The sequence below is a fragment of the Siniperca chuatsi genome, linkage group LG9 (assembly GCF_020085105.1).
Source record: "Siniperca chuatsi isolate FFG_IHB_CAS linkage group LG9, ASM2008510v1, whole genome shotgun sequence".
In the NCBI taxonomy this organism is placed as follows: Eukaryota; Metazoa; Chordata; class Actinopteri; order Centrarchiformes; family Sinipercidae; genus Siniperca; species Siniperca chuatsi.
The window spans coordinates 16,282,873-16,300,900 of record NC_058050.1 but is presented as its reverse complement, the minus strand read 5'-3'; the positions used below and the strand labels follow the sequence as shown (position 1 = coordinate 16,300,900).

The following is an 18,028-nucleotide window of genomic DNA, read 5'->3' as shown; positions in this document are numbered from 1 at the left end:
CCAAAGTTAATCTATATCTTTGCCATGACTATGTCTTCTAAATAATGCAAGACACTTCTGTTCAAGATTCAGCTGTGTTCGGATTCTGCTGTGTCTGCACCATTGTGCACCTCATATCTAACACTCCTCATCCGCTGGCTGGGGTTCTTGCCACCAAACTTTCTCCCACTTACCTACTTTATCCTCAATCTCTTTGTATCACAGATGCATACAAGGAATGAAATTGATAGAGGGAGAGACATGGAAAACTAAAAGGAGAGATTTGAGAGCATGACTATGTTCATGTGAGTTTATGTGTGTGTGTGTGTGTGTGTGTGTTTGTGTATTTGTGTGACAAAGAGAGAGACAAGAGTAACAAGATGGAGAAAAGGTTAACGATGCTCAGCGGTCTTCCTCAGTGTTTCCCCGCTGCTTGTCAGCTTAATCATCAAGACACTGGTGACAGAGCTGAGTCTTATCCCTGCAACTAGACTCCCCTCCCTCCGTCCTCCATCCCCCTCCTCATCTTAAACTCTGTCTCCCTCTGTCCATCCTGACTCCCTCAACAAGAATTCAAAGAGCGGCAGAATGGCAGTTCATAAAATATTCACAGTTCCCTAAAACCAACCTCTTGGGCCACACTGCCACTGCATCCACAAACATATCTGTACTGCATGAGGAAAAGACAAATCTCTGGTAATGGGGAAAGGGAAGGATGATGGAGTGGGGAGGAGAGGGCTTGGTCAGGGCTTAACACTTCCTCGGCTAAATATCAGTTCTCTGCTTGTGTCTGTGTGTGCTTGGATGAAGTATGTGTGTGAAAGGGCTTTCAACCTTTGGTGAAAGTCTGCCAGCCGCCTCTGGCCCATTAAGCGGATATGCTCTTATGTCCTCGTGTCCCATAGTCACACATTCTGCAACCAGGCAAAAGAGTTGTGAGAAGAAGCAAGGTGGAAAATTTCCACGGTGTTACACTATAGTCAGACATGACAGGCGACACGACTTAAGAGGAAGGGAGAGAAACTTGTAATCTCAGCTCACAGCCTTTGAACTTGGCCCAATGAGACACAAGCGACCCAAAGCAAAAGGTTCCAAAGAAGATTACTCAGAATACTGATGCAGTGTGGAATCCAATTCCTCTGGGAGCCCAGGAGACTTTCCGAGACAGTAAATTATTGGTGTTGTACAAGACTATACATACAAATGTATGCTATATGCCATACACAAAGTGAAGCCATGTGTTGTGGCCAAATCCTTATACTGTTTGAGACTGGCACAATAAATGAGGTCTAGGGTCTCTTAGGTTCTAATTAGGGCAGCTGTTACCATTTTCATTATTTGTGTGTGTGAGAGAGAGGGAGTTGTGTGTGTGTGTGTGTGTGTGTGTGTGTGTTGGGATCGGGGAAAATATGCCACTGTCTGGCTACCGCCCCTTCTCATCCAGCTGTTGCTAGTCTGTCAGGGAGCAGAGGGCTGCTGGTGTCATATCCCTCCCCCGAGCTTTGAATAATGACAAAACCATGCAGAACTGGGGCTGAAGGTAAAGATGCACTTGCAACAAATGGCCATTTGCAATCTTGGAAGCTGGGGAAACTGCATGTGATTCAGTCTGGAAGCTACAAACACTGCTTCTGGTCGAGGCAGAGGAATAAAAAAGCCTAAAAGGATTTTGATTTCATTATTCCATCTTTCGTCCCTCCCAGAGAAGATCTGTGTTGGTGTGATGCTGTTGTGCATTCTCTTACATTTAAATGTAGTTATTTTCTCTGTGTGTTAATACAATACACTAGTTTATCAATGACTAAAAAAAAGCTGATACTGTATGTCAACAGTTTCTCAGTGTTAATTGCTGAAATCTTCTTTATTTGCATCAAGACATTTACAGCACTAAATTATCAGAGTACATTTTAGCAGCTGCTCAGAGAGGCATGCTTGTTCATTTGACTATATTTCTACTGAAAAAACATGGATGTGTCATTCTATGTTAATTCTATACAGTATCACTTTAATAATAAGATACACATGGTGATGCATAGAGAATAAATAAAGCTGGAAAAAAAAACTACCTTTATAAGCCAGACATCAAATTAAACACTAATTCATTGTTTTTAAAAAAGCAATTAATTTGTGTCATTTTTCCATAATACACTCTGACAGATTTACACTGATATTGGCTGGTTTGAGTAGAAGCATGGTATATGATGTTTTGTCATAAGGATCATAAAAAAACTACTGTTGGCAACTCAATTCTGCAAACAAAAAGCAGCAGGGGGTGGTGGTGTGGGGGGCAGACAGGTGCGTTATGTCTCTGCCTGCCTCCCGAAAAACAAATGCTCCCCCTCTCTTTCTCTCTCTCACACTTACTCTCTCTATCCCTTTCTTCCTTCCTCTCTCCATCTCTCTCCCCCTCTCAGTCTATTTGCCTTGCTCCATCACAAAGCCATCTACCCGCGAGACTGTGCTCCCCCCATAATGGACCATGCACCCTTTTACTTTTACTGCTTACGAAGCGTTCACAGTGACCACGATTGTGTTTGATTACGACTCAAAGAGAAAAACTTCAGACCCATCCAGAACAGTCCAGTAGAAAACATTATTTCCACATCGTCTCATGAGGCTAAACCTCTCGCTTCAGTTTTTTGTTGTAATGGAAATCAATCTGGGGACCACTGACCAACTTCGGGGAAAAGGGATGCGGAGCTCTGCACGGCGCTCTCATTTCTCAGCGTTTCTATCATCCTCACCTGCTTAAATATCCAATCATTTCATTCTCACTTTAAAATGCGAGACCATTTATTGTGAATGGACGCACGGGGGTATACGCACACACGCGTGCATACACGTTGCAGTCCGGAGCAACGAATCCCGGGTTAAAAAAAAAAAAATCTTATAAGTTAAACTTTCCGCTCGTGCGCACTGCATCCGTAACACCAAGCCCATCCACTAAAACAGAGACATCGTCTCTCTCACACATCTGAGATCTGAACCAGAACAGAAACAATCACAGCTACCCTAAATTTACGCAGTACCACTGTTCAGCGGTGCACCGGGTCGGCTTGTAGACAGTGAAACCCCATGATGTAATCACTCTTTCAAAACGGATTAAACGCTTACCGGCAATTAACAGCAGTGAATTGTAGCACTGCAGCATAACAGTTGCCCCTCTATAACAGCGCACTGGACGGCTTGACGCAGCGCGCCAGTATGGAGCGCGGTCCATCCTCTCCATCAATAAAGACCAGCATGCTAAATGATAATAAACAAAAGCATGTCTTACCTGTGACCATAAGGCAAAAGATGAGGTATAACGCCTTCATTTTAGTAGCTCTGGCCGCTGACTGTGTTGCGTAGAAGGATTCACTCGCTCCGTCTATGCGACTGAGCTGGTTATGGTCCACCGCGGCACCGGAATATCACCGGACGGACAAGCGCACTAAGATTCGTCTATAATAGCATCCAGTTTAAAGGAATGGCTGTGAATGGTCCGAAGAGTTTGCAAACTCTGTTAACAATGCATCTCCATAGTTGGTAACTTTCCCCACTGCATCGGCTTCTTTTCCAGTGTCCGTTCCCTGTCAGGCTGGCACAGCTTTTACCTCTCACTGTGCTCTCTAACAGTCCATTAGTGAATCGGGCGTTTCAATCAGTAGGTTCGTCCACAGTCCACTTTTTTTAACCTGCTTGAGCAGGCTGCGCTCGAAAGCGATCTGTCCCCCTCGACAGTGCGCAGTGATAAACCCCGGTGAAGTTGCCTCTCGCCCCCTCCGCTGGAGTCTCTCGCTCTGTTCCCACTGTAACACACTCACTTCTCTCTCACACACTCACTTCTCTCCTGTCGGTCTCCACTATTTACTTCTCACTCCCTCTTGCCAATAGGAAATGCGCACTGACAGTCATCTGGTATGGGGGGCTACACCAAATCTGGCAGTAGCTGAGTCGGAGGAGCCCCTCTGCCTCAGATGCAAGCCCGGTGGGGGGGTCAGCGGCCCCCGCCCCAAGGGGCCCCCTATTGGCTGAGCGGGCGTCACGGGGAAGGTATTTAAAACACTTATTCCAAGTAAAATGACTGCCCTAACATTTTTGGGTGGCGTAGCACAGATGGAGACTTGAATTATGCAGAATACAATGATGGACAGGCAATGTGGTCCACGTTTTGTAGGAAAATGTAGATACTGTTGTAATCTAGTGATCAATTTTTATAAATGCCACTTCAAATCACCTATAGAAATATTACAGTATTGCCATACCATTCATCATGGTAACTAGCTTAACATAAACATTAATTTTCAGAATGTTTAATCCTTAACCAAAATTCATAATTTTCATTTTATAACTGCAGCTTTGTGATTTAATCATGTTGAGACTTAACAATATGAGTTGTAGTCATGTTTTATCAGTCACTGAACTTCATGCTGAGGTTTAAGAAATATTATTGACAGGCTTCCCGGTATGCATTACTTAACAGAAACGTTTCCTTCTTCTGAAAGAAGTTACAGAACAACCCCTTCTCTTTTGTAAACCTTGGGTCAATTTCTGATTAAAAGGAAATTGAACCATTGAAAATTAGTATCAGGCTCAATCCCTTGCCTCCATCACCCGACAGATTTGGAAATTAATTAAGGTGAATTATGTGTAAGTAGTTGCATTAGAGCAGAATCAGCTGCAGATGTTTTGCCAAATGTTGAAATGATCACTTGACTCTAAAACCTCAACACTTGTGAAAGAATAAATCATCAATCATTATCAATCATCATTAATAATTACTGGATCAAACCAGTAAAAATGTCAGCATTAATACATTTGTTGATGAAATTGGTGTCTTTTGTTTACTCAGTTTTACCCTAATGTTATTTAACCTAACTATGTATTGTTATTTCAGTTAACTCACAAATGAGAGTTTTTAAACTGAAGTACATTAATAGTTTATGCAGAGTATTTTTGCAAATTATTTTCTTTGAAGTTGACTCAAAACATACTTTTTTCAGGTGCAGTTTGATCTAAAATGAGCCTATTGTTCATTGTCATACAGTGGGCGCTAAAATGAACAGAAGCGAGCAGAAATCATTATCATATTTCAACAAAAGCTAAGGCTTTTATAAAGAGATGAAAACAGTGCAGTCTATCAATTGCCTGTGGCTGTTTATAGGCTTGTTCTTTGATGTTGTTCATTAGTTATTCAAGGATCTATTGATTAACCAAAATAATAGGCCTTGCAGTCATCTGGTTAATCAGTCTTTCACTTGTATGTGTATTGTACCAAGAAACGACTTAATTTAATGTTAACACATCCCCCCTTCACACACACACACACACACACACACACACACACATGCAAAGACATGCACACATGCGCCCTGTTAACTCAACCAGGTGGTTAGTGCTCCATAAGACTGTGAAAAATTCATCAAAGTGTGTAAATTTTGACACTGAGGACTTCAGCATGTGTGGATTCCAGAAAACATCATCTACAAAAATAAGAGTCTTTCTTTTTGACATTTCGCACTGCATTTAATTAAAGGCTGAACCACACAATGATTAGGGCTCACTCCTCATGAGGGTTCCCCCCAAACAGTAGTTTTCAAACCCCGGGGCTGGCCTTCCTGTTTATTGCCTCGCTGTAATGCAAACATAAGGGTCCCCTGCCAGTAAACACATGTTGATGGAAGAAACAGCTTGCACAGCTGGGAAGCCAACCCAGGTTAGTGTGAGTGAGCACATGGGTAAATGAGCGTGTCTGAATGTGAGTGTGAGCGTGAGTGTGTTTGTGTGCAGGAATAGATACTTGTTTGTTGTTTCTACATATGTCAGAGTGCAATTTAGGTCGTGTGTAGGTGCATGAATATGAGAGACAGAAGGTAATGAAAAGAAATTGTGCATTTTGTTTGTATGCGTGTTTGCAGGTCATAGTGTGTACATGTGAAACCATCAATGAGTGACTGAAGGCGGGGACTTGGGTGAGCAGTAAAACAGCAGGGTGCCTCCACCAGTTGTGCTGTGATAATAAAATAAACATCCATTGTGCAAAGTCTGTCACTGTCATGATGCTGTGATTGAAATGTATGATCTCCTATGGCTCACACAGATGGACAGATAGATGAGGCAAAAACAGATGCATGCACTAGCATCAGTTTTAGCCAATAGTCTTAATTATGCTGGCCTCTGTGGCATCAAATGGAGGGCGCCCATGCTCCCCAAGCTTTTGAGTGTGTGAATAATTTATAAATAAAAAGGGGGTTTTCAGCTGTGGGTTTATTAATAATAAATATGGTTTGATATTTACTAAACTGTTCAGCGGGAGAAAGGGGTGACAGTTAAGACGTTGTTTGCATGGTAATTGTAAGGAGGTAATAAATAAAGCATGAAGTGGAGATATATGGAAATGTGATTCACAGGGAAATGAGAATAATTTAACAAAATATTATACCAGTCCCTATTTGACCCGGGGTCAATTAAAAAAGAGATGTCAGTCCTGGTGAACGACATGCTGGGCCTTAAAATTACAATCGCTTGCTTTCTCTTTTGTCTGGCTGGAAAGCGGATCTAACGTTCAAGTGGAGGAAAATGTATTCATACTGACACAAACCGTGTGTTCAGTTTGAATGAATAATAAACTGAATAAAATCAGCCTCATTATCTACCACAGGAAAAGAAGACTTTTCTCTCTCAAAAGTCAACTCGGTATAACATGAGCTAGAAGTTGAGGAAAGCGAGTTTTGTTTTAATTCAAAACCTTCTAATGCAATGGGGAAACTCCACATAGTTTTCAATGACAATACATATTATACACACATTATTAAACATTTAATTTAAGCATATGACGTAATAATGTTTTATTGTTAAAACAAATACTAATCATTTCTCCTAAATTAATCTGTATCATAATTAATAAGCTTAGTCTTGGGATTTGAAATATAGCCTGCTAGATTGATGAATATTAACATTCTGCTCTATATACTGTAGTGTATGTCCGTGTCGCAGGGTTCCTCTAGGGGTCTAAGGTTTACGCTGCTATCCATATGAGAAACATTACACCAGCTTTTACTGTAATTGTGATATTGAATGTTGAGCTGATCTGTGTCAACCATAACTCTAAATGCCGCTACAAGCTCATAACTCATAAGGACATATACCTTTGCTAGGCAGTGGTATCCATCTGCCCAGCTTGCAAGCAATTCAAAACCTGTCTCATCTCTCCCATTCCAATAATATGACGTCAGTCAGGCACTGGTTTGAAATGTGCAATTAAGCATTTTCTTTATGTGTGATTGACGAGCAGGAGGAGGGCTATTAAAGCTCAACATGGACCTGGGGCTCACTCTGCAGTCTATACAACTATTTCCAGCCTCATATCAAATCCATGTCCTCTGCCCTAATATCAGAATACGACTCTGGCCACCCATGGATTTTGTTTTTTTGTCTGTAATGAAAGTCTCACTGGGGATCTGGTTGAGGGATTCTTTTCCTCAGGGGTCAAGGAGAGGTTGAGGCTTCTGGTTCAAGCTGCGCTTAGAAAAGGGTGTGGATTACAGGAATGTGGCTGTTTTTACAGATATATAGAAAAGAGCTGCAGTCTGACATTACAGTAGTTATGACTATGGTGACACTAAGGTATAGGCTCACATGGTGATAGTCATCACAACAAAAAGGAGGTGAAGCTGCATACTCTGTAGCTCTGATGAATATTTATTAGGATAAAGCCAAAGTTTTGACAAAATTGTCAGGATTTGAGCCCCGATGAAGATAGTTTTGTTATCATATAATAAAAATGCATTAGAGCTAAAAAAAAAAAGCAACTTCCTCTCCTTTTTGCAAACCAGTACTTCATCAACCTGGTGTGCATTTTCACCCACTTCTTCAGTAAAGTGATTACAACATCCCCAAAATTTAAGACCAGATTGACTGGGTCTTTGGCCAGCCTAGACGTGTCTTCACTGATAAGTACAGCAGTAAGCTGTCTAAAATATTCATGCACTGATGCAGAGTTGTTGTCCCTTGATGGGCCTCACCATGTGCAACATCTGTTCCTGATGTCATGCACGTTCCTGTGTGCCAAAAATGCCCTGATGGCGTCTGTGGCATCTCTGCTGTACTAAGCCACGTCCAGACATCCACTGCTCCACTCAGCTACGATAAATATCTGAGACAACCATAGTAATCCAGTCGCCTGGACAGAACTATTGAACACTTCTGCTAATCCATACACATAGATTAGCCACTGCAGTCTCACACTGAGATCAGCAGTTCTGCCACTCACTGATGAATGTGTCAGTTGATTGTTGGCTCTATCAACAGTTCATGATTATTTGGTGAATATTCCACTATGACTCCTTACACAGTGTAGCACACTCTTATGTGTTATGAGACAAAATACTTAGTAAGCTGCCAACACATTAAACTGCCAACGCATTAATGCAGTTAGCTCAATAACAATGTGATGAATATATTCCAACATTGTACTTTTATTAAAGCAGCAGTCAGAGCATCATCATACCATTAAATATGCTAGTTAAAGGTAAGTTGTTTTGATCAATACACAGTTCACACTGACCTCATCATGTCTATGGCATGAAAGAGAGACAATGAGAGGGACAGAGTTAGAAATCAAGATGAACCCTGTCCTGGGTGCAGTGTCCATACTTTGCCACAAGTACAGTCACAGCTTCCTTCACCACTGGGCTTGCCTCGCTGTCTGCTGACAATCACATGAATAGGCCACGACTGGCTGCTTGTTTTGTGCCATGATCCCTTGCTGCTCATGTCGCTGAAAAAATAAATAACCCAGCTCTGCACTGCTATAAATAATGGATGACTCGTCCACTGTCACTTTTAATAGCATGTCAAGCCACGGCCCGGCCATTATTGGGGTCTGTCCTCTTCCCCGTTCTGCCTCTGACTCCAGTTTTGTTATTGTTCTGGTCGACTTGCCTGCACACCTCCTCGGTGGGTCGGCTGTCAGTCTTTTTCTGGGTTAGTGCAGTTGATGGTTACCACAGAGAAGAAAGAGATGCTTTGAGGGCCTGAAACAAGATGGATGATACAGCAAGCCTCTGGTAGAATTGCAACAGCAGGAAATCTGCCTTGACCTGGAACAGGTAGCTAAGCACTTTCAGCTAAGATGTCATCCGTCTGCTTGTGTTAGATAACCTGTGCTACGGTGCAGCCAGGGCTGTGGTTAGGGACTGACCTCATCATCTTGAGACAGACTTTCTGTCGCCCTCGGACTTGATGAAAAACAAACAGCGTTGCTTTAAAGTTGAAAACAGGTCTACACCCCTGGCGCAAAAGAAGAGACTGTTTACTTAAACAGACACACAATATGCCCCGATCCACCCATCGAGCAGGAGAAATCATGGATTATTTACACATGCAGCTGTGTCTAAGAAAAATGAATGAGGAACATCTGGCTGAAAGGGGGATATGAGAGAAAGATATGAGAAATATTTAGTCATTTGGCCTCTGTAACATAAACATGAGGGTGTGTTGAGGAATCAGAGGAGGATGTTGTTTTAGGGGGAGATACTAAGAAAGTAAAAACTGTTTTCACCTAGTGCTGACCAATAAATCGTATTTTCATCATCATCGCGATATGAACATGCGCAATGAACACATCGCAAGCCTGTAGTATTTATTATCACGCTGTAGCCTCTGCCCTGCTCTCTGTGTGAGACTGAGCTCCTCCACATATACACATGCACACGCACAGCGGCCAGCAGAGCCGCAGCGGAGACAGTGAAGGGAAGATAACTCGAAGATTATTCGAGCTGAGGACAACTACGCTGGTTACTGTAAGTGCAATAAAACCTTCGTAACTAAAAAGCCAATACACCTGTTCAACAAGCATAAACGTGTAAACATGTAGAAAGCGATATTTTATTCTGCTCTGTCTGCAGTCTCTCATATGTTGCACAAGCACAGCGCGCTTGCTCGGCAAATAGCGAATTGTTACAAACAAGCTAAAACGAAGCTGTCTGTATTTAATCTAACTGTTTATCTTAGTTTGCCACGTACCTGAAAATTTGGCAAATTCTTGTAAACTTAGCTGCTGGCTGAGACAAACCAGCCCCTCCTCTCTCTACCAGCTGTACCTGCAGGTGACTCACATCAGCAGCAAAGGGAGGAGGCCAGACGACAGGAGGAAGGACTGATACTGACTGATGTCTGTGTTCTTCATTCTTTCTAAACTTCACTCAGTGTTTTAATGTCAGGAATATGATTTATTTTACTGACATTTTAGATTTGTTTCCAGTGAGATATTATTGAGTTTATCTAGTGACTTTGCTGTAGTAAACTTTACTGTTGCTGCTCTAGAAACAACATTTAGTTGTATTTAAAATATTCAATTCTAATCCTGTTCTGAATTTAAAGACAACCAGGTTGACATGGTAACTGTATAGCTAATATGCATACTTCAATATTTGTTTATTTATCGCAAGTCATATCGCACATCGCAGATTTTCCTCATATTGTGCAGGCTTATTTTCACCCCTAATCGGTTTCATCTCTCTGTTTGTTCAAAATGTGCTTCGGTGCCACCAGGCCAGCCCTGAGGCAAGTGTTGTCCACCAGCAGCTCGGCTGCTGCAGACTGAGCCAGTCTCTCCATCTGCAGAGTAATAGCATCAAATCAAGGCCTGCAGCAAACAAACCCTGACAGATATTCTCATTTGGGATTCACTTTGGGACAGCTGTGGTGCCATCCAAAAGGGGGGACGGAGAGGGGGAAGCCAGCAGTCAGTAATGTATGCAGAGTGTCTGCACGTCCTGGATGACAGCAACACGAGCACTTGTCACAGGAGACATCAGTTCTACTTAGTCACAGTGCTGCGGGGCAATCCATATGACTGCAGTGCTGTGCGAACTCTATTAATAGTTATCTACCTTTCAGGAGTTATTATGCTGAGTAGGGGATGACAGAAGAATATAATGGATGAAGTCCCAATTGAGGGAAGGAAACAGGGTCTGTGAAGCATCTTTTGTGCCACTTTGCCTGTTACAACTTAAGAAACCTCCTCCAATCTCCTCGCTCACCCGACTCCTGTTAGTCTGTGTGGCTGGGCAGTCCGGTGCCAGACCCACAGTTTATGTGAGAGGCATAATAAGGATTAGTTATGGGGCAGGAAGGGGAGAGGGTGGAGAGGGGGAATGGAATAAGCACGATGCGGACACTTGTTTAAAAATCAAGGTCCTGAGTTGGCCACGGTTAATTTTTCATCATACTCCTAAATTAAAAATGTGAACGGTCATCACTTATTTGTCAAATTGTCTTAGCGCAAAAGGTGGATGTCACATTGGGTTTGCAAAAGGTCAGGCGAGCCAACCGACAGGAAGGAAGAGAGTGGATCAAAGACTGCTGATCCCACCAAATGCCCTGCAAAACTACCTTGTTTAAGGGCATTTACTCCAAATGGAGTTCCTGGACTGTTACACTAAGTGGAGATGACATGATTTGAAATCTGCACATTTAACATCTGGAATGGCTTTGGCAGACTTATTCAACATACCTTCATGGTTCTACATGAATATAGCAAATATATAAACAAAATATACCACAGCATACTTATATTCCCTACTTAATCTAAAAAGCCTGTAAGTTAATACCCATATGCTCTAAATCAATACCACATTCCTTTCAGTGTAAGCATAAATATGTATCTTACTTTTCCTGTGATTATCATAACCACTCACATTTGTGGTAATCATCTCTCTCCATAAGCATGAATATTTAGACATACTATAATATAAAGTGAATCCATTAGATTTCTGCAGATTATTTGACTGACTGTTACTGTCAATCATTCCTTGACTTTCTGTATTCTTGTTATTTTGGTGCTCTTTGGAAAAGGAAAAGCAGCATGTCTGAAGGAAACACCATGCAAATACACAGCTAGAATAATCAACCTCCCCCAGCGGTACTTAGTGTGCCTCATTTCCAAGATTTCCAAGATTAGAAAGAAGGAGAAGGAAAAAATTATTGGTTGTTGCTCCGACCTCTTCAAAATTGCAAATGTGTAGATCTATGGATGTGTTCTTAGCTCACAGCTGCCAGCCAAAGGAGAGAGACACAAAGGTCCCCTGTGTTCAGGACTAAAGACTGGCCAAGACAGGGAGCTAAATATCTACTAGTGTACCTCAGCTGTCTTAAGGGTCAATAGATCCTTTACATCCCACTAAATGAACCTATGGCCCCCTGTTCTACCATAAACAGGTCAGCATTGTTAAATCAATGTTATGAAAGGCAGAGCCATGCCAAAAAAACTGGATTCCAGCTTCATCTCTTTGAAAATGTCTACTTCAAACATATCTTCAACTATTCAACAAATACCAGCTCAGATTTTGTTGTTTCCTTTTTGAATAGGCAACAGCTCTTCCTTTCCTTTTTGAATAGAAAACATCAGCACTAAAAAAAGACAGGGTGGGGAGAGAACCAGATCCTCACCATTGAAAACATGGCCTTTGTTTTGTTTTTACACATCTGGAGAACTCATTCCTTTTGCCCCATTCCCTCATCTCTTCTCGATAGGCTCAGGATAAGCATCTGTTACTGGGGACATCTTGGAAGATAGGGCAGCCTAACAGATTGTGTTTGAGGATGAGGAAAAGGTTGTTTTGATTCAAAAAGGAGGTGTGATTTCCCACATAGGCTTCCTGTTAGTCTTCTGACCTCGCCTAGTGGAAGAGATAACAAACTGTGATTGTCAGTGGAGATTGCGTTGGAGTTAGGATTGGAAAACACCAATTTGTTTTTGTCTGCCAAAAATAGGAAATATGGTTTTTGCAGCACTGAAATTACCCAACTGGCATTTAATGTGTATCTGATCATTTTTATGATGTAAAACTGAATTAGTGGGTATGTGAATCTTCTAATCTTGTTGTAGACTTTTTCAATTTGGAAAAAAAATTACAAAATGTAATAATATTGGTGATATTTAATCTGCATCTGCACATCCAGCTCATGTGGACTGCTAGAGTCGTGCAAATGATCAACACATTTTCCTGCGAGACCAGATTTAAAGCAGTTAGTCTGGGTATTGTTTGGGTTACATTGCTCTCTTATCAGCTCTATTATTAGCAGCCACTCGCTCTCTGCAGTTGCCTTCCTTTCAGTATTTCCTGATTGCATTTTTCATCCTTGTCTCCACTGCATCCCCAGTTCTTGTGTGCTGTGTACTTTCCCTGGCAGTTCCTGTAAAAGGCCACGTCTTCACCCTGATTAGAACTGTTTTTAGAAAATAGGATTTGAGTGGACGTTCATCATGCCCTTGCCACACCAAAGCAACATGCCCCGAACCTCCGTCGAGACACGCCCCAATTACCTCTGTGACTTAATTATATTTTACACTGTAAGCTAAAGTTGTGCCCCGGTGTCTGTCAAAAGCACAGCCAACAACACATGAATTACATGAATCGTCAATCAGTGTTCCCAAACCATTATACTGGGTAGAAAATGAAAGCGGTAGGAGGAATTGAGACCTTATGTAAATATTAGTGTTATTATTTCATGGCTTGGCACAGACTTTCATCCCAAGTGACTCACAAATTCTGGAACCCATTTGCAAAGCTGAGCTTTGCACCAGAGAAATGCAGGTAAAGTACATTGCTCAAGGGTACAACCGTTCCACATAATACGTGTTGTAGTAAAACAGGTTGTGCTCAAATTAAGTGGACCCATGAATTGAAATGAAAAAGGGCCCCTTTTGAGAGGAAAATAGATTAGTTTTGCTGATAGATGATCACTTGAAATCTTTGTGATGTGAATAAGTAAATTTTGACCAGTTACAGTAAAGCTGATTTATATCACTTAAGATGTTGTCCTGAGGGACACTGCAGGGGGGTGGGGGATATGGCAATTTAACCATGAATACATCAAATCATACTTCTAAGTGGCTTATTGCTACAGATATGCTTTTTCATTGTTTACATTGTATAACCTAATTTAGTTTGCTGAGAGGAATTCCTAAACTGAATTTTCCATTCTTAAGACTAATGTCAAGTTAGTCAAGTTAGCCAAGTTAGCAACATATAATGTTGTATGCATTTTCCAAAACCTTCTCCGTATTGAAGTCTGGCGCAGTACTGACCTTTTAATAACAGTATAGTTAACAGAGATCCCTGTGGTACTATTCATTATTGTTGTAACACTAGCTCAAGTACCTTAGTGGAAACTAGAAATTGTGATTCCCCTCAACCAAAACCTGCTCATTATTGTCCATGTGAACAGCTTGTCTGATTCATTAAGTGTTTCCCGCACTATGTGCTCAAGAGACAGAGAGAAAGCAAAAAAAGAACGAACTGTAGGAGGGAGGGAGGATGATGGTAGGTTGTGGTTTAGCCGGTGCTTGAAGTGAAATATGATTGATTAGTGCATTCTTGGGTTGACATGCCCTCACTGCAGCTGAAACCTGTTAACTCAATGTCCATGGCCTGGGCTGAATAAAGAGTCAAAGCTGTTGTGACGGCCACATGGCAAATATTATGGTTGGCTGGCCAGGCCACAGCTCAATGGGATTCAGGGTGTGTGTGACACCGCATGTCCATGTTTGGCAGAGTATGCATATGTGTGCGTGTGTTTGTATACGTATGGATGCATGTGTGAAATGATGGGCTGTATTTTTCCTTGGTTGACATGAAACATAATACAACATGACAAAAGCTGAGTGTTCCTTAACATCAGTATGCACGTTTTAAACAAACATGGCATTGTGCAAATCTGAAGAGAGACAGACATAGTTACATCCTGTGGATTACTGAAGGAAGTGAACCAGGGGAATGTAATAGTACATCACATTCAGAGTTAATGTCACCAGCTTGAGTCATCTTTGCTGGATCACTATAACAAATAGGTTCTTTTCTACTCTCTTCATTAATCCTAGACGGGTTAATATGGATTTAACACAACTCTGGCAAAGGTCAGATTAAATCAATTCTTGGTAAAGCCAGAGCTTGGTCCTAGTGAGGCTGGGACAATAAGAAGTAGCGTGATGAGCGGGGTGTGAGCCTATCTGTCAGCAGCCATTAGCGGTCACATCAAAGCCTCAATGAAATCAGAGTCTTGCTGAGAGCTGTCATTATAGGGCTGTTAGAGAGTCTGCAGGGCCAGGTTCCAGTTCTCCCTTGATCCCACAGTGCTCTATGGGGACTGGTGCCTCTGCAGCAGAAACCACCGCTCAGTATTCATTCAACTGGGCCAAGTTCACACCAGTTTCTGCCACTAATTAGCGAAGAATAAGGTGAGGAAGGGAGCCGTTTTGAATACATGATGGTATCAAAGAGGTTATTTAAATCAATGCTCCACAGGTGTCTTTATCTCTATAATGAAACTGGCATTAGCACATTTCCTCTCATCGGCAGGACACCATAATGATTTCTCACACAAGACAAGTAAAATATGCCTTTCCCATAAAGGTGTTAGTTAAACTTTGCTTTTTATACTGAAGTGGATGATTTCAGGTGTACTCCCACTCTTTGCACTCCCAAAACCCTGAGCATGGTTGAAAGGGCTTGAAATGTTAATTCATAAATACATGCTTGCATAATTCACCACAGGAGGGTCAGGTGTCACACAGCTTCACATGCTGATTTCAGAGAGTTCCTGTCAACATTATACAGCCACAGACACAGGAATTTCAGCCATACCCAGCCAGTCTGTCTAAACATCCGTGTCTGCGCCTTTATGGGTGGCCTGTGCAGTGAGGACAATCATTGTAATCTTGACCATGGTAAGGGAAATAGTAGCTCAGCAGGAGTTCAGTGTGGCTGTCACAGGAGTCCATGCTTGACAGGCTCGCACTTGAAAAGTCCCTGTGCTGTGAGCGACTGTCCTCTCTCTCCTGTCTACCCCTTATCTGCTCCGCCACACACACACACACACACACACACTTTTCTTCACCCATCACACAATAGTGTGCTGCAACACCTGTCTCCCTCGGCCACCTCTGTTCCCTGCCCACTCAGGAAAGATGACATGTGTTTGATGGCCAAAATCACTGCACTGTCTACCTTCTCTGTCTCCTCAGCAGCAGGCACACCACAGCCTGAGGGCGTGGGTGGTGGGTGGGGGGGATTGAGTGAGTGGCATGTTTGTACTGCTCAGCGCCTTCAGAAGAGATTTAATGTAGATGATATGTTGTTTTGTTTGTTGCTTTGTATGTCGCTCTTAATTAGCTCCATGGACAAACAGTTAGAATGTGCCCCCTCAAAGCCACTACAGCTAATCAGAAATGCTGAGGAGCCAGAGACGAAGAGCAGAATGACGCTGACCTCAAAATGTCAGCTGGTGTTGCATTTCTTATTGTTTACTCTCACTATTCCACGCACTGGTGTGCATGATCATGCTTAAGGCTCTTTGCAGATTTGAACTCTGCTTTTTGTCCATAGTTATTTCTTATAGAATTAGTTGGGATAGGGAACAAATTAAAAAGGCTAAAAAAGCCTTGTGGCTTTTTGTTGAAAGGATGGAAGCTCATTATGGGGAAACAGACTGAACCTTGGCCGCCCACGCCATTCATTTGGGGAGCCATGAGGCTCATTATCCTTTTGGAGAGACTACAGGTCAGGGCACCACAACCTGCCCTCTGCAATCGCCACAGCAACAAGACCCGCAGAACTCAGAGGTGACGTTAGAAAGCACATTACAGTCTTTTGCTGTTATCTTATTTGTAAGTCAGCCAACAAGCCAAGACAAGATGAGAAGGATGAGATGAGAAGAGGCGACAGCTGCCAGTCACTATGAACTTGGGTGATTGATGGTGGTAATGCAGTCTGTTTAGGGACATCTGCATCATTAGTCCTATTGTTCTTAAAGGTTTTACCCTTACAGGTCCTGACTTGATGCAATGTCCCACAGCTTCATGGACTAGGGTAAGACATTTAATTCACTGAAATTTCGGCTCACAAGGAAAAATTGGGATTGATAAATGACAGTATGTTCTACTTTTACCATGTAATCAAATTGTAATTACTATAATATACTTCTTTCATCTGCCTAAGTCGTAGGTGGGTGGGTGGGCCTCAAACTATTTGAAGGAGCACACAGAGGAACCTGCTATCATTGTTTGTTTAGTTTACAGAAGACTTTTTTTCTGTTGATTGTACTCTGGATGCGTTATTTACTTCAAATCCTCTGCAACAACAATGAAATGAAAGTGAAATCAATGTAAAAGAAAAAAAAAATCCACAATAGCTCTTCGGGCCTTATACTTTTAACTAGTATGCCGGTGCAGAGATTTCTTAACACACCAGTACAAGTAGTGTTAGAAGTGATCCCTATTTACATGATCCTTTTTGTCAGATAGCCTGGGTATGGACCAAAGAGCCCAAGCAGAGTAACGTACAAGGGGCACATAAAAGACCCAGACCCAGGCTCCAGCCTCCTTCAGGGTTCTTGCCACTATGGAGCTCTACTTTGTGAGCATGTTTATGACTGTAATGGGTGTGAGAGGCCTGATAATGCTCCCGAGAGTCTCACCCACTCACTGAAGAACTTAATATTATGGCCATACAGATGATGAAAAGAAAGGAAGTAATGGACAGGCTGCAAGGTCTCTAACATCTACCTGCCAAAGCACATTCTAAGCCTGCTCCAGTCCAGGTAAACGTTGCATGCCACGTGTCACAAGGAAGCAGCCAAGCTTTCATGCGCCTCTCATGTCCACCATCTCCTTAGTAAACTGACAACTGACTGTTGCCAACTTTGCCTGTTACTGTTCTGTCCGCACAGGAGCACAATGCTCTTGAATGGCTCTTTGGTCCACTAGACAGCAAATTCTCTGTTTTTTACAAGTTTTTACCATTTAATTAACACTGACGTTGCATTTAATAAGCTTGAGCAGCTTAATTTTCAAGAGTTACTCATCCATGAATCTTACCACAATGTTACCACAAACTTTAAAGGAGCTGTATGCGGACCAAAACAAATGAGCGCTACGGCCCACCAGACTCCATTGAGGAAAACAGATCATCGTAAAACACACTTCATTTCAAACTGGACAGAAACAAAATAAAAGTCACCAAAACCATCTTTGTTAGTCTTTCCAGTGTTCCAACAATCACCA

At 42.1% G+C, this 18,028-nt stretch overlaps 1 protein-coding gene across 5 annotated transcripts in view; it reads right to left on the bottom strand.

The window, feature by feature from the left end:
• kirrel3l (kirre like nephrin family adhesion molecule 3, like) overlaps nt 1-18,028 on the bottom strand; it is a 67,965-nt gene that overhangs the window by 28,973 nt on the left and 20,964 nt on the right. For 4 of the 5 annotated variants that reach the window (XM_044207658.1, XM_044207660.1, XM_044207659.1 and 1 more), the window contains exon 1: nt 3,257-3,916. The exons of the other annotated variant lie outside the window; for it this stretch is intronic. In XM_044207658.1, the coding sequence (XP_044063593.1) occupies nt 3,257-3,296 (40 nt within the window). In that variant the 5' untranslated portion in view covers nt 3,297-3,916. Of the gene's footprint in view, nt 1-3,256; nt 3,917-18,028 lie in introns of those variants that run through there. 5 annotated transcript variants of the gene reach the window in all.